The sequence below is a fragment of the Oryx dammah genome, unplaced genomic scaffold (assembly GCF_014754425.2).
Source record: "Oryx dammah isolate SB20612 unplaced genomic scaffold, SCBI_Odam_1.1 HiC_scaffold_20, whole genome shotgun sequence".
In the NCBI taxonomy this organism is placed as follows: Eukaryota; Metazoa; Chordata; class Mammalia; order Artiodactyla; family Bovidae; genus Oryx; species Oryx dammah.
The window spans coordinates 62,652,955-62,677,959 of NW_024070204.1; the positions used below are offsets into that span (position 1 = coordinate 62,652,955).

General features: G+C 36.7%; 1 protein-coding gene across 1 annotated transcript in view; it reads left to right on the forward strand.

Moving 5' to 3' along the window:
* The window catches only part of FCHO2 (FCH and mu domain containing endocytic adaptor 2), a 118,294-nt gene that overhangs the window by 39,841 nt on the left and 53,448 nt on the right, over window positions 1-25,005 (forward strand). Inside the window, exons 6-8 of the mRNA XM_040262705.1 lie at window positions 3,328-3,432; window positions 10,617-10,715; window positions 11,299-11,395. Coding sequence (XP_040118639.1) covers window positions 3,328-3,432; window positions 10,617-10,715; window positions 11,299-11,395 — 301 coding nt within the window. The remainder of the gene's footprint in view (window positions 1-3,327; window positions 3,433-10,616; window positions 10,716-11,298; window positions 11,396-25,005) is intronic.

Below are 25,005 nucleotides of genomic sequence, written 5' to 3' on the forward strand. Positions count from 1 at the left end.
AATTCAGTTCAAATAAAATTTAGATTTATTAAACAAAATCAGAGGATGCTGAGGATGTTCAGAGTTGCAAATGAACATACACTTATATTAAAGAAATTAAGAGAGACAAATGAAACAAGAACTGGTAGATGGGAAAACAGCTAACTAGAAAACTTGGCAATGAAATATATAGTTAATTTTTAAAAAGCATTAGAGAAGATAAACTTTAGAGTTGATATAGTGAAAGACTGAATTTGGGAACTTACCAGTGACATATGCAGAGAGTAAAGGTCACTGTGGTCTGCTGTGGATTTTAGAAGAAAAAAATTGGAGAGGATTGTAGATCGGTAATATTTGAAGAGTTAACAGATCAGAATTTTTTCAGAATTAAAGAAATTCAAGAATTAGATCACAAATACGTTCTCGGTATTAAGCAGGTTAAATAAAGATAATTCGGACTGAGACACCAGAAAAAAAAAGAGAATATGAAAAGCTGCTGGATGTATCTTTTTCCTCACATCTCTGAAGTTAGAATGCATCTTCAAATGGTGGTATTATCATCATCACTGTGGGCAGGTGGCATTTGTCATGCACTTTCACTGTCTCTCTGAGCTTGGTATATCTGGTGGCTTGATGGACAGCCGCAACACTGTTGTTTCAGGTAACAGACCATTGAGGAAGGAATGGTTCTGATTATTGTTTGAAAACCTTTTGTTGAGACCTGGTAAAATCAAGAAAATGTGAACACCACTGTTTGGAAGAAAATCTGAAGATGGTGGTGGGGCACTTTTAAGATATTCTCTGTCAATAATATTCTTGGTGACTTTGAAGATGATAATATGTGGGGGGAAAAACAGACCCTAGCAGCCCCTGACTTGGAAGTAATTGAGTCAGAATCTGAATGTGAAGAAAGATTGAGGAGTATCTCAAACAGTTCATTTTGCTGTCTTTTTTATTTTTATCACACAAGAATAAAAATCTACCTCTAAGTAAGTCTAAAAGAGCTCTTATAATAAGTCTAAAATAAAAATTTTAAGTGGTAAGAAAGCATTATTTCATGGTTTAATTGACAGTGTTTCTCTGTTTGAGTGGTACACAAAATAATGGTGTGTTTTACAATTAATGGTATATTAGAATTAGTAGTAGTCAAGTATAACATTAAGCATAACTACTGAAAAAAGTATAATTTAAATCTTCTGAATCAGCAAAAATAAGAGAAAACAGTGCTTTTTTCTAATTGTTCTGCTCAAGAAGCGATTATCGTTGCTTGTGATACTAGAGGTGTTAGTGTGTCTCTGATTTATATATAGTTAAATCCAAGCTTAAATAAATATTTTGGCCTGTAATAAGCTCTTTATTAATAAGCTCTTTATTACCATGAATGTAGATTTTTTAAAACACAGATCTTTGAACTATTTTTTGTGTGTGTGAACTTGAAAACATACTTATTGGATATTATGACATACTATGCTTCTCATCTTCATTTACAAACCCTTTTATAAAGCGCCATTTAGAAGTTACTCGTATTTGTGGACTATGACAAAGTACTTATTTTTTATGTATACATTTGATTCATAAGATGTTACTGGAAAAATTATATAGACCCTTAAACAGAATTATTTCCAGTAGTATATCAATAAATTTATTTATAATGCTAAGGAAATAATAAAATACAGGATTTCTTTCAATATCACTCAGTAATCTATTAGAACCAGTCTTTAATTATGAGAGGAAATGTAGCTATTGCTTTTAAAGCTTAGTTTCTTCTGTCCCAGTTTCCCATTTATTTAATTTATTTGGCTGCATTGAGTCTTAGTTGTGGCACGTGGGCTTTTCATTGCGTCATGCAGGGACTTTCATTGCAACGCATGGGCTCTGTAGTTGGAGCCCACAGGCTCAGTAGTTGTGCATGGGCCCTAGAGCATCGGACTTGGTTGTTCCCTGGCGCGTGGGATCTTTGTTGCCAGACCATGAATGGAAACCACATTCAGTTTTGATACAAGATATAGTTTTGATACACTGTAAGATAAAGTGATGTCCTATATTCTTTGTTTATAAAGGCCAGCAAGGATAGAGCATATATGTTTAATATAATATATGCAGTAAAATTTTCAAAGACAGTGCAAAGTTACTTTTTTAGGGTCTAGAACTGTATGCATCTCTTGCCATTCCCAACCTCCAGGTAAACCCAACTTTGTGTTTCTAATACTTATTAGATTGGTTTCTAATACTTACTGTTAGACTCCTGAACATAGCTGGAAATAATTACCTATGGTTCTGATTGTCTCTGTACAAATTCCAGGTTTTGCAGCTTAGCCCTCAGTGGCTCTTTGTAATACTTTTACTGCTATAATTATTAGCAGCTGCATCCTCCATCACCATGGTTTGAAACTTTATTCTGAAGTTTCCAGCCATAACCTTCTCTTCACTCATAGCAGACCACCTTTTATCACACCAAGAAAGTGGAGATCTTTTATCTTGAAATGCTATAGTTTCTCTCTTTTGTTTTTCGATCTTCTTTAAACTCTTATTTACTTCAACACCCCTTCCCTTCAAACTTCCTGTATTCAAATTGAGCAGTCTTTTGAGAATAATCAAATTTCTTGATAGCCACATGTCTGCCCCAGTCTACTGGTTACTTTCCACCTATTTCTAGCCTTTTTTGTATGGCTTGTGCTTCTTTTATGAACTCCCCGAGGAAAAGAGTTGTACATAATTTGTCTTCCTGTTCCTTAGTACCTAATATTTAATATATTGTTAAATTTGTGTTGAATAAGTAACTTTGATAAAATTAAAACTATTATAATACAGTAGCAATTAAAAAATAGAAATCTTGAAAAATAGACAATGATTAAAACAAATTATTGACTTTCTGAAGTGTAAAAAAAAATTGAGCAACATCAAGGAAAGTAGATATTATTTTTTCAATTTTCATGCTAGCTTTATAGTCACTGATCAGACCTTAAATGGAGTATCTGTTTGTTGTAGGAGGAAGGAAGAAGACTCATATTATATCCTGCTGGTATTGTCACATTCTTGATTGCTGAATTTTTAGTAACATTGTACTGTTATAATGTGGTTGTGTGATCTTCCTCTGGGTTAAAAATGAAAGTATTTTAACTTTTAAAAGCACATTCCATTGGACAAAAGAATTAGGATTTAATTTCTACATCATTGTGTGACCATAACAAAAAACACTAATAAGAAAGACTTGAAAAAAGGTATTAAAGTTAGTTTATGTCATCTTGAACTCAGCATAGGCCTCACCTCTTAAAATGCACTTTTTTTTTTTTTTTAAGGAAAGTAAAGTGATTTTGTGTAATTCTAAATGTTTTTGTTTTGTTACAGGCAGCTGTTAAATCTAAGAAAGCTACAGATACGTACAAACTCTATGTGGAAAAATATGCATTAGCAAAAGCAGATTTTGAACAGAAAATGACAGAAACAGCTCAGGTTGGTATTTTTAAGGCTTTAAATCTAAAATAGGATATTTGTATTTATTGTTTATAAATTACAGTAAGTTATATTAAATATATTTCTGATACAAATATTTTTTTGTCATAATATTTTTTTATATTAGAAACTCTTAAAATGCACAGTCTCAATATTTTAATAATGCTGTTTTAAAAATATACCTCTTGTTTTGGAGATTGAAAATTATGGTCAGTAGTTATAATATCATAAGGGATTATTCAGATCAACTAGAAGAGAATGTTTAAAGAGTATTGCAGAAAATGAGGACATTGGTAGATGATGAAGATTATGTATGGGTTTTAAAATTTGCTATAAGTAGGAAACTGGAAATCACTCAGTGCTGAGGATGTAATGGTTAATCAATAAAGCAATCAAGAATCCCTGCTCATAGAACTTCCATTTTAGTAAAGGAAAGTAGACAATTTTAAAAAGTCTGTCTCCCATTAACTTGGGATAAATTATATTCAATTTGATATTCTTAAGGCCTTAATTACAGGACTAGATTTAAGATGGGTGCCTTTTATGAATCGTATCCAAAGCTTCTACCCTGATGTCTTGTCCTCTTGTTTTGTTTTTCTCCTTAACAGCTGTCATCATCTAACACCATGAATTTTATTTACTATTTCAGACAGGATAGGATGGGGATGCTGCGGTGACAGAGAATCCCCGCAGATCTCAGTGGATTACAATAGCAAGTGCATGCTGCTTGTCCATGATGAGTCAGCTCTTCACTCTGGCACTGAGACTGGTAGAGAAACCTCTTTTTTAGAGCATTCTTAGTCATCATGTCTGAGAGGACTAGAAACGTGGTGAAATACACTAGCTTTGCTGCCCGTGTTTTTTATTTTCTGTCTCCCACCGTTGAGTAAGTTCTGTGAGAGCAGAGAGTGATTTGTTTGCTGCTATCTCCTCTGCATTTAAGACAGTTCCTAGCTCATGGTAGGCACTCTGTAGGTGTGAAGAAGGACTTTATGAATCTGCCTCTTTGGATTCTAGGGCGTCATCTTGCTTGGAGTGCTGAATGAGTCATGTCCCAGAAACAAAGGGTTTGCATGCTTGTGTGCAGGCATAATGCATTCGTCTTACCATGTTGTAGGCACTGCTAGATGCTAGATGTGTACAGTATATATGTAAATAAATTCTCTGTGCTTTACGTGGAGTATATACAGTATAGAGGAGGGAGACAGACATTAAATATATGCTTAATTATAAAGTTACAGATTATTATAATTGTTACAAAGGAAAAGAACAGGCTTCCGTGAGATCATGAGATAGAATTGTAGAGATGGCCTAATTTGGACTAGAGACTTCCCGGTAGCTCAGTTGGTAAAGAAAATACCGGCAATGCAGGAGACCCTGGTTTGATTCCTGAGTCGGGAAGATCCCCTGGAGAAGGGATAGGCTTCCCGTTTCAGTATTCTGGCCTGGAGAATTTCATGAACTGTATAGCCCATGAGGTCGAAAGAGTCGGACTTGACTGAGTGGCTTTCACTTAATTTGGATTAGGGAGTTAGGAAAGGCCTTTTTGGAGAACTAACATTTAAAATTGAGCCTTGAAGAATCAGTACAAGACAGTCTAGGGTATGTGTGTTCCAGGCATTGGGGACCATGGCTCTGAAGACCTAGGTGTATAAAAGAGCTCCACATTCTAGAAAGTAAAAATGCTTACTAAAACAGGAGAGATGGTGGTAGAAATGAGGTTAAAGAGATAGTCAAGGGCCAGGCTCTAGTGAGGGCTTAGGTTTTCTTCTAAGAGCAGTTGGAAGACACTGAAGAGCTGTATGCAGGGATAAGACATGATATGATCTGCATTTTTAAAGCTAATTTTGACAGTTTCATGAAGAATGGATTATAGTGAGGCCAAAGGAAAATCATGAGTCCAATTTGGAAGGTAGTATTGTAGTCCAATGAGAAGGATGAGAGTCAGTGTGGTTGCCTTGGAGAAGGAGAGAAGTGAATACATTTGGAGATGGCAGGGTTAGGATGGATGGGAGAATTCTAAAGGGGTTCCAGGTCTCTTCCAGATTTGACAGAGATGAATAGCAAAGTCTAGATGAAGACCTGTTAGTTTGAGGGGTTGGAAGGGGGTCTCCTGCATTGTAGGCAGATTCTTTACCCACTGAACAATTGGGGATTAACCCTTTTATACTTAAGTGGAGAAAGCAAATGGCAGTTTTGGAGGCTCTAAGTAATCTGGACTGGACATAATGTTCACAATCCCTTATTGACAATTCTGAATTCTCTGAACCCCCCCCTTTTTTTTTCTAGAATTCATTTGGCAGCAGAACTTGATTTGATCTGATGTAAGGCTGTATATAGTCTCTTTATCCTACGTAGGCTGAATATAAATGTTTTCCTTTAGTGTTTGATAAACAGATGCCACTGCAGATCCTACTCCTAGTATAATGATATATATGATAACACGTTACCTTTATTTCAAAAAAATCCAAAATATTTAAATTCCCAAACACTTGGTCCCGAAAATTTTGAATAAAGAATTGGGCCTTTATAATATAGGGGCTTGGCAGTACACAAAACCATAATGACATCATCTATGGATAGAGAGTGGGGAATTAAAGCCAAACTCTGAGAGGTTCATCATTGTCAGTTTGGAAGAGGAAGAGATGCTGAAACCCAAGTAGGAGAAGCCAGAGAAGAAAAAAAACTGGAAAGTGTAATGTCGTGGCAGCTCAGAAGTGATAATGTTTCAGGAAGGGTTTAGTTTCAGTGAGGCTCCAACTCCAGTGAGATAGAAGGTTTCAATTTCTATAGCAACTGTGGTCCTTGTGGACTCCAGCAAGTTCTCTTTTATCTTTTAAATCATTATAAGGCAGATATTGATTTATTTTCTATCAGAATGATTAGTTTCTATCATTCAAAATCTTGCCTTCAGTTATTAAATTGAAAAAAGAGAAGTTGGAATTTGTTCAAGTCAGTGTTTTCGATTGTATGTACTACCTTTTATAGAATTTCAGCACTTATTTCTCCCTTCCCTCTTTCTGCTTCCTCATTACATTTTTTTTCAGATTGGCATTTTAATTGTTTATCTTGCCAATCCCAAGATGGAATAATTAATTTGTTTGAACAGAGGTTTAGCCACGCTGCTTTTAAAGAAAGGTGATGGTATACTGTGCTAATACGTGTATGTTTTCTCTCTTGTGTTCACTCTGTCTCTCTCCCTCTCTAGCTTGTACACACAACCGTAGAACAGGTTAACTTTTGTTTCTTAATAGGTAGTAGGCTTTATTTTTGGTTACTTAGAAAGGAAAAGAATTCTTTTGCTTCTTTGGTTTTTGTTCCAGGCCAAGCAGGTTGACCTAACCCTAATGGGAAAGGGATCTGTCAGTCTAGCAGTAATGAGATTTTGGTGGCAGGACCACACCAGAGTGAGAAGAAATTGAGTCCTTCGGTGAAGGAACTTAGCCTTTACTTGGAGCACTTGTGATGTTAATTCTGTCACTTGAGACTGTGTGCTCAGTCACTCAGTCATGTCTGCCTCCTGCAACCCCTTGGACTGTCGTCAGCCAGGTCTCTCTGTTCGTGGGATTTTCCAGGCAAGAATGCTGGGATGGGTTGCCATTTCCTCCTCCAGGGAATCTTCCCCACCCAGGGATTGAAACTGCATCTTCTGTGGCTCCTGCACTAGCAGGTGGATTTTTTTTTTTTTTTTTTTTACCACTGAGCCTCCTAGGAAACCCTGAGTTAAGAAGAAGCATGACTAAAATTGTGACCCTGTGCTTATGCTTTTCACCACTATCAGTTTAACTTGAAACAGTAGGGAGATTTTGTTTACTTTGAACAGTAACATGGCTAGTACAAAGAAATTTGAGAATTGTTTAAGTAACACCCTCAGATTAAGTTTAGTGTTAGAGTGCTTTTATATATATATATCTATCTCTCTGTGGTGGTGGTGTTCAGTCGCTAAGTCATATCTGACCCTTTGTGACCCCATGGACTGCAGCACGCCAGGCTTCCCTGTCCTTCACTATCTCCTGGGGTTTGCTCAAACTCATGTCCATTGAGTCAGTGATGCCATCCAACCATCTCATCATTTATTGTCCCCTTCTCCTGCTGCCTTCAATATTCTCAGCATCAGGGTCTTTTCCAGTGAGTTGGCTCTTCACATCAGCATCAGCCAAAATATTGGAGCTTCAGCTTCAGCATCAGTCCTTCCAGTGAATGTTCAGGGTTGATTTCCTTTAGGATTGACTGGTTTGATCTCCTTGCTGTCCAAGGGACTCTCTAGTCTTCTCCAGCACCACAGTTCAAAAGCACCAATTTGGCGCTCAGCCTTCTTTATGATCCAACTCTGACATGTATACATGATTACTGGAGAAACCATAGCTTTGACAATACAGACCTTTGTTGGCAAAGATATCTGTTTTTTAATATGCTCTCTATAGATTTGTTACAGCTTTTCTTCCAAGGAGCAAGCGTCTTTAAATGTCATGGCTGCAGTCACCATCCACAGTGATTTTGGAGCCCAAGAAAAGAAAATCTGTCACTGTTTCCACTTTTTCCTCATGTGTTTGCCATGAAGTGATGGGACTGGATGCCATGATCCTAGGTTTTTGAATGTTGAGTTCAAAGCCAGCTTTTTAACTCTCCTCTTTCTCCCTCATCAAGGGCTCTTTAGTTCTTCACTTTCTGCCATTAGAGTGGTATCATCCATCTGCATATCTGAGGTTTTTGATGTTTCTCCTGGCAGTCTTGATTCCAGCTGGTGATCGTCCAGCCCAGTATTTCACATGATGTACTCAGGCAGGGTGACAATATATAGCCTTGTCATACTCCTTTCCCAATTTTGAACCCAATTTTTGTTCGTCTGTAGTGGCTGACAAAATTGTACTTTTTAAAAAAGCTAATGTAACAATAATATGAACCCAGTGAATTTGAATGCAAGGAAGAAAAACCTGTTTTGTTCAAGAAAAAGTTTATTCATTTATATTCAAACACTTGATACTATATTCCTTTGCTAAATAACTGAATTTATTTAGTAGTCACTAATTTTGAGGAATTGTGATATTTACCAATATCTTACCACCGGAAATACAGCATAATTTCAAAATTGCAGCTAAATCATGCTTTTAGGTTCTCTTTGGCTTCACGCTTCAAGGTATTTCTCAATTATTAAGGATCTGACAGATTTGGTGTTTCAAAAGAGAAAGAAGGTGCACAATTTTCTTGGTATTGGGAATCATCCATATGAAATTAGTGGCCATTTGGCCAGTCTTTCCTGGATTTGAGACTACCTTTCTGTGAAAAAATATCTTGTTCATCAAATTGCCAAATTTTAAGCTAAGGGTGAATTCTTATAATAGAAACATAAAGTAGAATCATGTTCTGGCTGACTGTTCCTCAGTTCTTAAGAATAATTTAGGATCTTGCAGTATTCTCATTGGACTTGGTCAGAATTAGCCAAACAAGTTCTGTATTTTAACTCTATCATTCCTCACGAATAAAACTGGTAAGTTTTTAGACTGTTGTTGCATTACTGCCAAAACTATAATTTCACCATTATTGATTTTTTTTGAAGTTCATACCCTTTACACAAATATGGATATGATTATTTGCCTTAGAGATTTCTGATGCATGCTGAAGGAAACTGAACATTTAATATGGGGTGAGGGAATTTAATTTGATAAACTAGGGAAAAATAGCAAACATCTAGGTCTGCTCCTTAGACCTGATATAATTTGCCAGGAAAGAGGGTAATCAGGTTTGGCAGTGGAAATGACAGATGTATTTTTTCTTTTTTTATTTGAAAATGACTAGTTCAGCATTTCCCAAATCCTGTTTTGAAGAATATAATTGTTCTGTGAGATATTAGTAGATACTCAGAGAGGAAAAGAAGGGTTGTATGGTTAAAGAAATTTGGAAGACACAGGGTTAAGCAGAGTAAAACAAGCTTTGTTACTTTAGTATTTCTCAGTTACTTCAGTTTTTAATTCTTGTGAAGCGAAGTATAGCACTGGTTTTCTTCCCGGGAAGTAAAGACTGCAATAACGTGGAATTTTTTTCCCAGTAATATTCTTACCTCTTTCTAGCCCATTTCCTGAATAGTCCTGGAGGATCTGTGTGTTTTGTAATTTGAAAACATTCCCCAGGTCATCTGAATCATCCCTGCCTTCAGTTGAGAACTGCTGAGATAGAGTATACACACACGTTTTCACAGATTTCTTAAACCGTAGACTACCTCTTTTGGAGAGTATATATTAACATTTTAAGAATTAGACATTTTGAAAGTCGCTGGGCTAGATTTTAAAGTCTTAAGAAGTAAACTGTAGTTTTAGCTCTGCCAGCTGGTTGTTTTTCAGTTTTTTAAAATATTTCTCCTAAAAATAAATAAATAAATAAATACTTCTTTGGTTTTTTGACACTATTCTCTTCTGGGTCTCCTCCTAGTTTTCTGACCCTGATTATAGATTTTAATTCGTGGTATCTTCTAATACTTAAAAAATTCATATTTGCCTGTGAAATGGCACAAAAAGTTAACTTTTTCTGATGTTGTATTTCATTATGTTAACTAGACTCATTTGTCTAGAAGCATAGTTCAGTTGCTGAGTCATGTCCAACTCTCTGAGACCCTATGGACTGCCGCACGCCAGGCCTCCCTGTCCAACACAAACTCCTGGAGTTTACTCAAGCTCATGTCTGTTGAGTCAGTGATTCCGTCCAACCATCTCATCCTCTGTCGTCCCCTTCTCCTCCTACCTTCAGTCATTCCCAGTATCAGGGTCTTTTCAAATGAGTCAGTTCTTCGCATCAGGTGGCCAAAGTATTGGAGTTTCAGCTTCAGCATCAGTCCTTCTGATGAATATTCAGGACTGATACCCTTTAGGATGGACTGGTTGGATCCTTGCAGTCCAAGCGACTCTCAAGAATCTTCTCTAACACCATAGTTCAGAAGCATCAATTCTTCGGCGCTCAGCTTTCTTTACTGTCCAGCTCTCACATCCATTTATGACTACGGGAAAAACCAAAGTTTTGACTAGATGGACTTCATTGGCAAAGCAACGTCTCTGCTTTTTAAAGCACTGTTAAATTTTGTATAATAATGGTAACTTGTTAAGTTTCGTTAGCTGTATTAAGATGACTTCAAAAAATTTAATTTCAGAATATATCTGTGTGTGTGTAATTTTTTTTTTATATTTGCTACCCAGAAATTTCAGGATATTGAACAAACTCATCTCATTCACATAAAAGAAATTATAGGATCTTTGTCAAATGCTATTAAGGAAATTCATTTGCAAATAGGCCAGGTAAGTTTTTGCTTTTAGTAAACTGATTCATGAGAATTTTATGTTCTCTTATGACTTTAAAAATCCAAACTCATTACATGGTACTGAATTATTTCAGATAAAGACTATATATTTACATGTATTAAATATGAAATAACCTGGAGTTTGACGTCCTATTAAAGATGATAATTTAATTTTTAAAATTAATTTTGCTCAGTCTCGTATTAAAAGTCTGCTGTTAACAATTTTTGAATATTTCTTTTTTAAATTTTTGTTATTTTAAAATTTAGAATAGCAACTTTAGTAAGTTATAGGATTTATACTTAGAAATTTTCCAAAAATATAAAAGTGGTTTAATGATGATATTTAGGGTGCATTGAAATATAGCAGAGAAAGATGAAGTCTGTTATCTTTGTTACTAAAATTCTAATACTATATTCATTGCTTTATGAGTTTTATTTCTTGTAAGACTGATGTCTCTAAAACACTCAGATACGAACATGTCACTGCACTGACTTCTATTTTAATTGTTTTGTGGAAATTTTGTCTGAAATACAATATTTATGGAAAATGAAAAAAACTTATCTGTATTTCATTTTAACAGGTCCATGAAGAATTTATAAATAACATGGCCAATACTACAGTTGAAAGCTTGATACAAAAATTTGCTGAGTCAAAAGGCACTGGGAAGGAAAGACCTGGTAAGATGACAGACTCTGCAAGGAGACATATTCGTATTTCCCATTCAGTAACAAGTGTGTTTGCCTTTAAATTGCAAAATTGCAAAATGGAGCTTGGGAGATAACCTAAAAATCTGTGTGAAACCTCAGATATCATTTACTTTGTGTCAGATGGTACATTAAGTTTTTGTTTTGACCTTCCGTATTAATAATTTAGTACTACCTAAAATGGTAGTGCCTAAATGGTGGCTCACGCAGTAAAGAATCTGTCTGCAATGCAGCAGACATGGGTTTAATCCCTGGGTCAGGAAGATGCCCTGGAGAAGGGAATGGCAACCCACTGCAGTATTTTTGCCTGGAGAACTCCATGGACAGAGGAGCCTGGCAGGCTACAGTCCATGGGGTCGCAAAGAGTCGGACACAATTGAGCAACTAACACTTACTTACTAAAGTGGTTATCATACTTTACTAAATGAATATATTAAAGTTTATATTTCCATAAGTATAGTTAGCAACAGAAGGCCATTTTATAATAAGACAAAGAGTGGGAGAGAATACTGAGCCCTCAGAGCATTGAAGACAGTAGAGAACCTTCCTTAAAATTTAGTAAGAATTTAAATTTTCTTTCCTCATTCATATATGTATTCAATGTTTTTATCGAGTGCTCACAGGATTCTAGGTACTGTTCTAGACCCTGGGGACATACCAGTGAGTATAGGAATCCCCTTTCCTATTTTATGAAGAGATGATTATAGGTTTCCTTAATCTCACTTTTAATATACATTTTATATCAAACATCATAAGCAGCATTCTCTTACCTACTCAGCATGCTTACAGTCTTCTATTTAATAGATTTCTTGAATCTATTTATTATACTTATAGTATTCTAGATTTTTTTAAATCATTTATTCCATATTCTTTCAAGATACTTGTTTTCACGCTACAGGTAAAAAGTATTCAGTTCTCAGTGGACTGAAGTTAAAATCTAGTTTAGAATTCAGGAAAATGAATAAGTGATTTAATTAGTCTGTGAGCCATTTTTCTTTAGTGTAGTTCACAATACTAAGTTTAAAGCCTAAGTCATCTTCACTTCCATTTTCCCACATTTCGTTCAGTTTTAAACTGTGTTGATTCAATTTCTTCAGTATTTTTCCGTTCAGGCTTTCCTCCTTACCTACATCATTGAATGCAGCAGGAGGTTTCTAAATACAGGCGCAGTAACAATTTCTCTAGTCTATCTTACATTGTATAGCATATTAATGCTTTGGCTATATAATTATGAACTTAATAACTGAATTACTCATAAATTGCTGACTTTTCATTATCAGTTCAGTCGCTCAGTCGTGTCCATCTCTTTGCGACCCCATGGACTGCAGCACGCCAGGCCTCCCTGTCCATCACCAATTCCTGGAGTTTACCCAAACTCATGTCCATTGAGTTGGTGATACCATCCAACCATCTCATCCTCTGTCATCCCCTTTTCCTCCCGCCTTCAATCTTTCCCAGCATCAGGGTCTTTTCCAGTGAGTCAGTTCTTTGCATCAGGTGGCCAAAGTATTGGAGTTTCAGCTTCAGCATCAGTCCTTCCAATGAACACTCAGGACTGATCTTCTTTAGGATGGACTGGTTGGATCTCCTTGCAGTCCAAGGGACTCTCAAGAGTCTTCTCCAATACCACAGTTCAAAAGCATCAATTCTTCGGCGCTCAGCTTTCTTCACAGTCCAACTCTCACATCCATACATGACCACTGAAAAAACCATAGCCTTGACTAGACGGACCTTAGTCGGCAAAGTAATGTCTCTGCTTTTGAATATACTGTCTAGGTTGGTCATAACTTTCCTTCCAAGGAGTAAGCATCTTTTAATTTCATGGCTGCAGTCACCATCTGCAGTGGTTTTGGAGCCCCCCAAAATAAAGTCTGCCACTATTGCCACTGTTTCCCCATCTATTTCCTATGAAGTGATGGGACTGGATGCCATGGTCTTAAGTTTTCTGAATGTTGAGTTTTAAGCCAGCCTTTTCACTCCTTTTTCACTCTCATCAAGAGGCTCTTTAGCTCTTCACTTTCTGCCATGAGGGTGGTGTCATCTGCATATATGGGGTTATTGATATTTCTCCCGGCAGTCTTGATTCCAGCCCAGCGTTTCTCATGGTGCACTCTGCATTTCTTCTTTATAGACAGAATGCAATTTAGACTCTGGACTTAGATTCAAAGCCTTTCAGGATCTGCCCTTGCCCAGTCTTTAGTGTTACTTTCCATTATTTCTTTTCTGTCATCCTCCATTGAAACCAAACTGAACTGCTTGCTGTTTCCTATTCATACTCCCTTTGTGCCCTTGGTACCTTAGTTATGTTCATGTCTCCTCTAGAAAATGCTATATCCCACTCATTTGCCAAATTAAGCTCTTAAAGAAGCCAGGTCATGTGTTACTTGCACCATCGTTGTTGTCTAACTTAGATTTTAGTAATTGTGCTTTTGTGAAGAAAGGTTCTGTATTTGATTCATCTGTTTATCTTCATTATGTGTAAACAGTACATTTTTGCTCAGTGAATGAACAGATGGACATATATGGTAAGGTTAGGGTGTTAAAGAGGTTGGAATGGTTGAAGATACTGGAATGGATGGAATGCTGTTAGAAAAGACTTGGTAAAGAAATAGTAAGTAATTATGGCTAAAGTTTAGTAAGTACTTATTTGTAGCATGTACTGTGTTAACTGCTTTGCAGGCAAAGCTTGATCTTCAGGAACTCTTTGAAGTAGGTACTTTTATTCCCATTTTACAGATGATGGAAATATTGAGAGGTTAAATTATTTGCCCAAACTAAGTACATGGCAGAATACTGGGATTAAATTTCAGAATCCTTGACCTCAAGGCCCATGCTTTGGAGGAATGAGAATTGAACTGCGTAAGTTTACATATGTAGAAAGAATGAGAATGCTGAGATACATAACTATAGAGTAGTGTGAAACCCTAAAATTTATGGTGAAGATTGGATGGCATCACCGACTGGATGGACAGGAGTTAGAGTAAGCTCCAGGAGTTGGTGATGGACAGGGAAGGCTGGCCTGCTGCAGTCCATGGGGTCACAAAGAGTCAGACACGACTGAGTAACTGAACTGAAGACGAGTTATGAGAGGTAGAAGCAAAGAATTTTTATATGGAGCATTTAGAAATATTGATAGAATAAAAGCAAATGTGTATTGGCTAACTGAAAATGCCTTAGAACTGAGTGAGGTTGGTACATTGTATCATTGTGAGTATCCTTTTTGTGACATTATTTTGTAGTTTTGAAACTCTTATTTCAGGAAACTGGGCCAAGTGTACAAGGAACCTTGTATTTCTTTCCTTTTTCCTTTTTTAAAAAATTGTAAATCTACAGTTACCTCATTAAGTTCAGTTACTTTCTTATCTGTGGTATAGCACAGTACTTAACCCTTTACTATACTAGTGAGATGTAAGCCTCAAAGTCTTCATCTATAAAGTGAGAATAATAATAGTTCCTACCTCATGGGGATTTGGGAGGTTTACCTGAGATAATGTAACATTTATTGAGTACTTGGTGTTATTTTTCCCAAATTAATACATACTCGATTATAGATAGGTACTATGGGGTATTGTTTATAAATTTAAATGTATTTGCCTCAAGATACACAAAGACATGTAGAAAATTTCTGTGACTAACTGGTAAGAGGGAGGCCAAGATTGGTGATGACATGGGCTTTCCTAGAATTACTTAGCCCAGAATTAGGTGACAGTTTTAGGATGACTATTGACATCATGTATATAGGTGACTGATTTTCAAGATAAATGATCCTAGAACTAACTTAGGGGAAAGAAAAGGCGTCAGTGGGGGTGGAATGGAAAAGTTAAACACTACTTCTCTAGTTGACTTGCTGTGGGCGACACGCTCTTTCATACATATTTGTTCTATCTGTGGGCACTAGAGGGAGCTCATTTCAGTAATGGAAATGTATTTCTCAGAAAATAATACATGTGATTTTCAGAAATTACTGGATTTAAAGAATTTTGTTTTGTAAGAAATACACTTCCTTTAATTGTGTATACTAGGGCTTCCCTGGTAGCTCAGCAGTAAAGAATCTGCCTCCAGTGCAGGAGAGGAGGGTTTGATTGCTGGGTCGGGAAGATCCCCTCAGGTAGAAAATGGCAGCCCACTCCAGTATTCTTGCTTGGGAAATCCCATGGACAGAGGAGCCTGGCTAACTGTAGTCCACGGGGTTGCAGAGTCAAAACACACACACACAACCACTCTCTGTCTCTCTCTCTCTCTCACACACACACGTTCTCTCTCTCTCTCTCTCTCTCTCTCTCTCTTTCTCTCTCACACACACACACACACACACACACACGGACGCACACGCGCGCACACACACACAGACGCACACTGCTGGTAACACTTTTTCTCTTTTGTAAGGGCTCCCTCTGGTGGATGAGTTCTTCTGTAAACTGGTTTTAGTCCTATGGGGCACAATTTTAAAAGAAAACAAGAGGCCCACTTCTTTAGAAACTCTGCATAAACTGAAAGGTAACCCATTTGTCTTACACTGAAAAATGAGTATTTTTTTTTTGTAGCCAGTTATCTGTTGAAAGATGTAACCTTTAGCTTTATGTCTCCAGTTTTCCTGTGTAAATCACACTTTGAGAAAGTATTAAATTTTCTCACTATTATTGAGACTATTTTAAAAACATAAATATACATATATAATAATGTATATTTAATAAATATATATTCAATTCAGTTCAGTCACTCAGTTGTGTCCGATTCTTTGCTACCCCATGGACTGCAGCACACCAGGCCTCCCTGTCCATTACCAACTCCCGGAGTTTACTCAATGTCCATTGAGTCGGTGATGCCATCCAACCATCTCATCCTCTGTCATCCCCTTCTCCTCCCACCTTCAATCTTTCCCAGCATCATGGTCTTTTCCAGTGAGTCAGTTCTTCACATCAGGTGGCCAAAGTATTGGAGTTTCAGCTTCAACATCAGTCCTTCTAATGAATGTTCAGGACTGATTTCCTTTAGGATGAAAGGAAAGGAGAAAAGGAAAGATATGACCATTCAAATGCAGAATTCCAAAAAATAGCAAGGAGAGATAAGAAGGCCTTCCTCAGGGATCAGTGCAAAGAAACAGAGGAAAACAATAGAATGGGAAAGACTAGAGATCTCTTCAAGAAAATTGGAGATACTAAGGGAACATTTCATGCAAAGATGGGCTCACTAAACATTTCATGCAAAGAAACGGTATGGACCTAACAGAAGCAGAAGATATTAAGAAAAGGTGGCAAGAATACACAAAAGAACCATTCAAAAAAGATCTTCACGACCCAGATAATCATGATGGTGTGATCATTCACCTAGAGCTTGACATCCTGGAATGTGAAGTCAAGTGGGCCTTAGAAAGCGTCACTACGAACAAAGCTAGTGGAGGTGATGGAATTCCAGTTGAGCTATTTCAAATTCTACAAGATGATGCTTTGAAAGTACTGCAGTCAATATGCCAGGAAATTTGGACAACTCAGCAGTGGCCACAGGACTGGGAAAGGTCAGTTTTCATTCCAATCCCAAAGAAAGGCAATGCCAAAGAATGCTCCAACTACTGCCCAGTTGCACTCATCTCACACGCTAGTAAAGTAATGCTCAAAATTCTCCAAGCCAAGCTTCAACAGTACATGAACTGTGAGCTTCCAGATTTTCAAAGTGGATTTAGAAAAGGCAGAGGAACCAGAGATCAAATTGCCAACACTGGTTGGATTATTGAAAAAGCAAGAGAGTTTCAGAAAAACATCTATTTCTGCTTTATTGACTATGCCAAAGCCTTTGACTGTGTGGATCACAACAAACATGTATATTAAGATTAAATATAAATATACACATATAAAAATATATTTTATAATACATAGTATCATTTTTGTCATTGCTTTTTTATTGAATTATAATTGACAAATACCATTGTATTAGCTTTAAGGTATGCAACATAATGGTAAATGTATATATTGCAAATGATTGCCAGAGTAAGTTTAGTTAATGTCTATTCCCACACATAGTTAAATTGTTTTTCTTGTGATAAGAACTTTTAAGGACCATTCTCAGTTGGCCCTCTCTATCTGAGGATTCTACAACCATGGACACGGAGGGCTGACTGCATTAGGCCATATAAGGGACTTGAGCATCTTCAGAATTTGGTATCTGCAGGGATCCTAGAACCAGTTGCCTTCAGATACTGCGGGATGACTGTACTCTCTTAGCGGCTTTCAAATACATAATATGATATTGTTAAGTAAAGTCACCATGTCTGTGGGCTTATTTTGTCCTATAACTGGAAGTTTGTATGTTTTGACCACCTTTACCCATTTTACCCAGTGGCTTTCCCCCTCACCCACTCTATCTGTCATTTCAGATTTATTTTTTTAGGTTCCACATGTAAGTGAGATCATAGAGTATTTGTCTTTCTCTGACTTAGTTAACTTAGCATAATGCCCTCAGGTTCCATCTGTGTTGTCACAAAGACAGGATTTTCGTGGTTTTTTTTGTGGCTGACTATTTTGTGTGTGGAGAGAGAGAGATATATATGTGTGTATGTAGATATATATATATATATTTTTTTTTTTTTTTCTTGACCCTTCATCTGTCAGTAGAGACTTAGGTTTGTTTCCATGTCTTTGCTCTTATAAATAGTCCCACACTGAACATGGGGCTTCCCTGGTAGCTCAGATGGTAAAGAAACCGCCTGCAATGAGGAAGACCTGGGTTCAATCCCTGGGTTGGAAAGATCTCCCAGAAAAGGGCATGGCAACCCACTCCAGTACTCTTGCCTGGAGAATCCCCATGAACAGGGGAGCCTGGTGGGCTGCAGTCCACGGGGTCGCACAGAGTCGGACACGACTGAGCGACTAAGCACATACCTACACTGAACATGAGAGTGCAGACTTTTTTTCCCGGTAGTGATTCAGTTTTCTTCTGATAAATATGGAGAAGTGGAAGTGCTAGAGCATATAGTAGTTCCATTTTTAATTTTTTGAGGAACTTCCGTACTGTTTTTGTCATTACTTTCTAAATGTTGTACTGCCTGGCTTTTCTGGAATTTGAGTTACTCTGAGTGGATGCTTTGGATATCAAAGCAATGTGGTCTGAAAGAATCATGAATAAACAGGTGTTTTCTAGTTGTGAATGGCTTCTTATGTTCTAATGACATTATCCTAGTATTTCTACTCATTCTCATATATTTTAGTTGCAGCTAAAATTAAGATTAAAATCTGTATTTTTTTAATTTCCTGTTTTACAGTCATTCTGCTAATTTCACTCTGTGCTGTTTATAATTCATAAAATCTAAGCAAGTTTCCGTTTATAAGAAACAAAAGGATAGATAAATAAAAAGTTGGTAAACCAGTGTCTAATATGTTTAAATAAAAGATTTTGTTGCAAAGCTTATCTATATTTTCATTATATGATAATACAGGTTTATGGCTTCCATCTGAGGACTTCCAGGGAGAAGGAAATGGCAACCCACTCCAGTATTCTTTCCTGGAGAATCCCAGGGACAGAGGAGCCTAGTGGGCTGCCCTCTGTGGGGTCACACAGAGTTGGACACGACTGAAGCGACTTAGCAGCAGCAGCAGAGACTATATATTGTGTTTACAGTTACAAATAGAAAAAGCTTCAGAAAGGTAGACATAAAATAAAACCGCCTACCAAGAAAAAAGGAAAAATGAGATTCTTGTAGTCAGACCACCTAAATGTGAAATTGATTAGTTTAGATTTTTAGAAATTTTCACCTTCTAATTTTAGGTATATTATTTTATATATAGGGTACAGATAATAGAGTATTATTTTAAATATAGTTGAAAAAAAATCTAGTGATCATCTTTCCAGGCTCCTCAGTGATTTGGAGTAATGCCAAACCTATAAATTGAACCTTCTTCCACAAAGTTTTGTTTTTTTTTTTTTTTTTTTTTTGGAGAAGCATTGAAACCCTTTTGTAGAGAGCAAAATCAAAATTAGCTGATAAAACCAAAGACCCACAAACCACACCAGATTTGCTGTGATTACTTCATTTTTCTAATTGATAGTAAGTGGGAATGATAAGAGAAAAGAATGGATAATGATTAGTGAAGAGGATAATAAGATTTGCACAAATTGGAGACTGAAAGAAGAAAACTTCCAGAGCAGATAACATAGAAAAGCTTTGCTTTGTGCAGGAGTACACCTCTACCTAGGACAGAGGCATAGAAGTCTGCCTGTGGGATGCGTGTGCCTCCTGATAATGATTATCTCCTGAGCTAGATTTAGCCTTGTCTCTTATTTTGAGGCCTACAAAGAATGAATGTGGGGTGGGGAGAAGTATTTTGTGATACATAAAATTATAAAATTCAGGTGTTGGTGTCCATGAAAGTTTTTTGAAACCAGTCACACTTGTCTGCTGTGACCCATGTCTTGTCTGCTCTCACACTGTGGTAGCCAGGGTCACTAGTTGTGACAGACTTTATGACCCACAATGTCTAAAATACTTATTAGCTTGACTTTTTATAGAAAATCTTTGCCTAACTTTGGAGAATGTACTTTTTAATGTAGATAGTAGCAAGCTTGATAATACATTAGAACTGTATAACTTACAACAATACTGATTTTTTTTTCCCAAAAGTTGGTTCTGCTGTTCTTGGATTCAGAAATCATTTAATCTGATACCCTGCACCAACTACATCTGTGGTCATATCACAGTACAGTAACTGATCATCATCATCATAATCCTGAATTGTAAAGTAAAGATTAAACTGTTTTGAGCAGAGACTTTAAGGAAAACTTAGTTCATTAATTTGAAGTCACGATGAAAAGTATTCGATGTGTGTGCATGTTCAGTTGCTCAGTTGCGTCCAGCTCTTCACGACCCCGTGGACTGTAGCCTGCCAGGCTCTTCTGTCCATGGAATTCTTCAGGCAAGAACACTGGGGTGGGTAGCCATTCCCTTTTCCAGGGGATCTTCCCAACACAGGGACTGAACCCAGGTCTCCTGCATTGCAGGGAGGGTCTTTACTGTCTGAGCCAGCAGGGAAGCCTATTCAATGTATAAGCACTGATCAAAAAAAAAAAAAAGTAAAGAAAACAAAACTAAAGGAAGCTCATTACAGTTTTTACATGTGGATCAGAATAAAGACAGGGTTTTAGTTCCTTTTGCAGTGTGTAAAAGAAGTTAATCAACTTGACCTTAAAAGGAAGTTTATGGAAAAGAAACTGAGGTACTCCAAGGATTCAAAATCAGGAATATAGCCAGGCTACAGAAGGAAACCCTAACCAGTAGAAATACTAGGTATCATTTTTCCTTTACTGAGTCTCTGCATTTCTATTGCTTTTTTTTTTTTTTCTTTGCAGAATGGCTTTCTTTGCTTCTCCAGGTACATTATGTAAGGTGATCTCTTAGTAAATTCTAGATATTTTCGCTTGTCCCTTAATTGTATCCATAGCTCAGAATTAACCCAGGTTTTTGTCCTTTTTCTAGACCAGAAACAACCTGGTCTAGGTAATCTTGGGTTGGGGTGATCTTCTTCCTAGTTCAGTCAGTTCTCACTAGGTCTCACTAGTGGCTGCTGTTCCACTTGTGAACAAGGGGAAAGTCCCAGAGAAGAGAGATTACAGCAAGCAGAGTGTTAATTCCTAAAGGTTTTATTAGGATCCCAGAAAGTGAAAACATGACTCAGTCGGGGGAATGGAAGCAGTGTCAGATTTTGGATATAGGGGGAGATTATATTTCAGTGCCAAGATACTGTGTTGGAGAACTCGGTGAAAATTTAGATTTTACAGTGGCTGAAATTCTGTGGTTAAAAAACTGTTCTTTTTATTTGAGACCAAGGTTCCTAAATTAGCTTCATCACTGCTTCTCAAGCCTTGGCTACATGTGAGAATCATTTGTTGAAAATATTTTCCTTTTCCTTTTTATTTCTTTCTCTCTCTCTTAAAAAAATGTACAAACATTGTACTGTCCCAGAAATTTTGATGTCATTGGTGAAGGGTGGGTCCTTGGTATCACTATATTTTAAAACTTGTCCAATTCCAACATGCAGCCATTGTTGAGAAATTGTAGCATTACATCAGTGGATGCTTGTCATAAACGCAGACGCTCAAGCCCTGCCCCAGACTTACTGAATTAGAAGCTATATTTTAGTAAGATCGGTGGGGAGTTTGTGGTGCTTCCCTGGTGACTCTGGTTCAGTGTCTCCTCAGGAGACACCCGGACTTCAAAGGCAGGTCTGTCTCACTCTGTGGGATCTCTGGGTCCTGGTGCACACAAGGTTTTATTTGAGCCCTCCAAGCATCTCTAGTGGGTATGGCGTTTGATTCTAAACGCAATTTTGCTCCTCCTCACATCTTGCTGTGGTTTCTCCTTTGTCCTGGGACGTGGGGTATCTTTTTTGGGTGGGATCCAACATTCTCCTGTCGATGGTCAGCAGTGAGTTGCAATTTTGGAGTTCTTGTAGGAGAAGATGAGCGCATGTCCTTCTAGTCTGCCATATATGTAGATAGAGAAAGAGGAAGGAAATATGGCAAAAGATATTATCACCCCTCCATATCATTCATAAAAGACCTAGGTTTAAAAAGGTAAGTAACTAGTCCAGGGTAACCAGCCAACAAGCAAGTAGCAAAACCAGGACCTGAACCTCCATGTCCTTTGCATACCACCGCAAGCTAGAGTTTGGTGCTCTTTTTCCTGTTAGCTTTCCTGGTTCAGCATCTGAGACACGTAGGAATGTGGCTGTGTTGCGGTCCACAGGCCCAGGAGCAAGCTTGAAAATGTCACTGACTCCCATTGTTTACAAGCCTCTCCCCTTTCCCTTTGTCTCTCTCTCTTCCTCCTCTCTCCCCACCTCTCCCTCCTCTCTTCCTCATCCCTCCCTCTTTATCATCACTTTTTGTTAAACTTTGAGGTCTGGGCATATTTGTATGTTTTAATTTGGCTTCTAAATAAAACCAGTGATCTGTGGTTTTAGTTGAGTATATGCAGTAAATACTTGATTTAGGTAGCCCAAACCTGTTTGAGTTTGGGGGCCAGTTTATAACTAGACAAAGTTGCTAATTTTGTTGATGGCTTGAGATTTAGAATTGATTCCAAAACAATGGAAACTATTAATTAAATGTTTCACATTTTTTTAGTACACTACCTCATTCCACAAAATACATGTAGTGATTAAAGATTAGTGTTAAATAAATTCTTTCCTCCTGTAACATTTCCTAAAGTTTTGCTCCAGATTAGATTTGGATGAATTGTTTGGGTTATTGACTTTTTCTCTTGCTAGCAACAATTTATTCCTACCTGATGATTAAAGCATCATATATAAGAATCATTGGCCCTCTTTGAGGTCTCCCTTTAATTTCTTCTGCATTTAATTGAACTCTTGATGGCATTTTTAGATAATGTGTAAAAGAGCATCAGGAGGCAGAACCAAAATGGTCTTATTTGCTTTTATACAAACTAAATTGCCCTTGTGGCCCAGCATAAAATCTAAGTACTAAGAGCAGTTATTTATTTTGACAACAGAATTAATTGAGCCTAAAACAATTGAAATTCCAGTTGTAGCAAACTATTCTTTGACTCTCACTCTGGCTTTGGTACTGTCAAAAAAAGTAACTTGTCTTATGATTAAATAGCAGAATGATGGGCAGTGGACTGCATTTGGGAGAGATGCTGAATAAACTTTCTGCTTGTGAAACAGTTCAGAAGTGACATGCTACAAGGGGGGTCAGAATGTGCATTGATATCCAGCTGAGCTGTCAACTGGCACTGAGCCAGGCACGCAAAGCTTTGCCATGTGAAGCAGCAGTGGAGCGTATGCCATTTGAAAGAGAAAATCTTTTTCATGCATGATTTAATGGTTTTTTTAAGTGCATATATTTAGTTTTATTGTTCCAGAAACTGTTAGTATTTCTGTTTTAATAGAAAAGATTATGTATGGATGGAAGTCAATTAATTTTTTTTAATATATAGTTTATAATTTGAAAGGATTTCGCATCTGACATTGCAGAAATGTCATTTTGAATAGCTTATTTTTATTGAATATTTTTTCTGTTCCAGATGGATTTTAAGAAGATGTTTAAAAAAGATAAAGGGAAAAATAAATCAAGATATGTCTGGGTAAAAATATGAGAAAAAAATGTAGAGTTTTGTTTGAAAGGATTGATGTTAATAGGGATAAGGGATGTCTTTACTATTTTCACATATTTGAAGACAGCCAGAGATCTTAAAAGAATATATCCTGTATTTGCTCAGGTGATGTTTTAAAAGGTTTTCTAGATACTGCTTTTTAAAATTGTAAATAATGCAATTTGGTATTGCTGTTTTGTTTTGTTCCCTAGAAAAAGCCTATAGCTTGAGTATTAGAGATTCTGTAAATAGTTACTGGGCACAAATGATGTGCTTATAATAGAAAAATTTTGGATTAACTATGTTTCTGGTTGTGTTTTCTTTTTTTTTTTTTTACGGGTGGTTATAGTCTCCCAAGCTTTATTAGGAAGTGAGAAAATTAATAATATGTAATAAACTGCTGGTGATTTAGGCAGAGATTTTTCATTCTTCATAATTCTTAAACAGCAAAAGATGGCTGTTTATCAGATGCACATACTACTGAAATTCCTTACCTTTATTAGTCTTTCAGTTCTCATCTCTTTGTAAACTATTAGTGTAGGCCTTTAAGGGATTCTAAGACCAAGCTCATTACCCTTTCATTTAATGAATTTTTAAGCTTCTAGATTTACAGAGTGGACCTGAAGTCCTTGAAATTTTAATTGGGCCGTTTTCTGACTGTTAAGAATTTTTTGGATGGAAGTAGTGAATGTATTTTTTTCATTTTAGCCAAATGATGTTTACCATAAGAATGCCCCAGTAGGGAAGGTATTGCTAATTAATTAGTTAAGACCTTGTTTATCGGCACATTTATAACTTTTATTCTGCTTATCACTAAATGTTAATCTACTCTATTTGAATAGAAACTGGAACTGAGGAAGTAAATCTTTGACTTAGAGGTAAAAAGAAAGACATTTTAGCCAATATTTTTAGATGCTCCTACTTGTAAAGAAATTTTCCTTGTTGGTTAGTGGTTTTCTTTCGTAATGGAATGACCTATAAGAACTCTGATCATGAATTTGGACATAGTTACAGGTAAGCTTAACCTATCAGAAGGATCAGTAGTGAAATCTCTTATGTACTCTTCACTTCAAGCTCTATTTAAAAATCTCTTGATGTAGCAGATTGTAGCAATTATCATTAATAAATTAAAAATGGTTTCACAAAACTGGACTTGCATAAATTTGTGTATTACAGAACAGGGCTAAAGCGACAATTTAGTGGAACGTGAAATTTTAGTTTGATAATTAGTTTTATGTATATTTCAATAGAAAAATAATTCCTGCTGTTCACTACTTTATTTACTGTCTAAATAATTTGGTATTTTACATATATGAAAGATACCACATTTTGTAGCATTTAAGGTTAGTCTCAGCAGACCTGTCATTTCAGGGCTATTTTAATTGTTTTTCAGCTGGTTTCCATTTTATTTTTGTCCCCTTCTCTGCAGTCTATCTCTCATACCAGTGCTGAATTAATTTGTATATAAGACCACTTTCAGGAA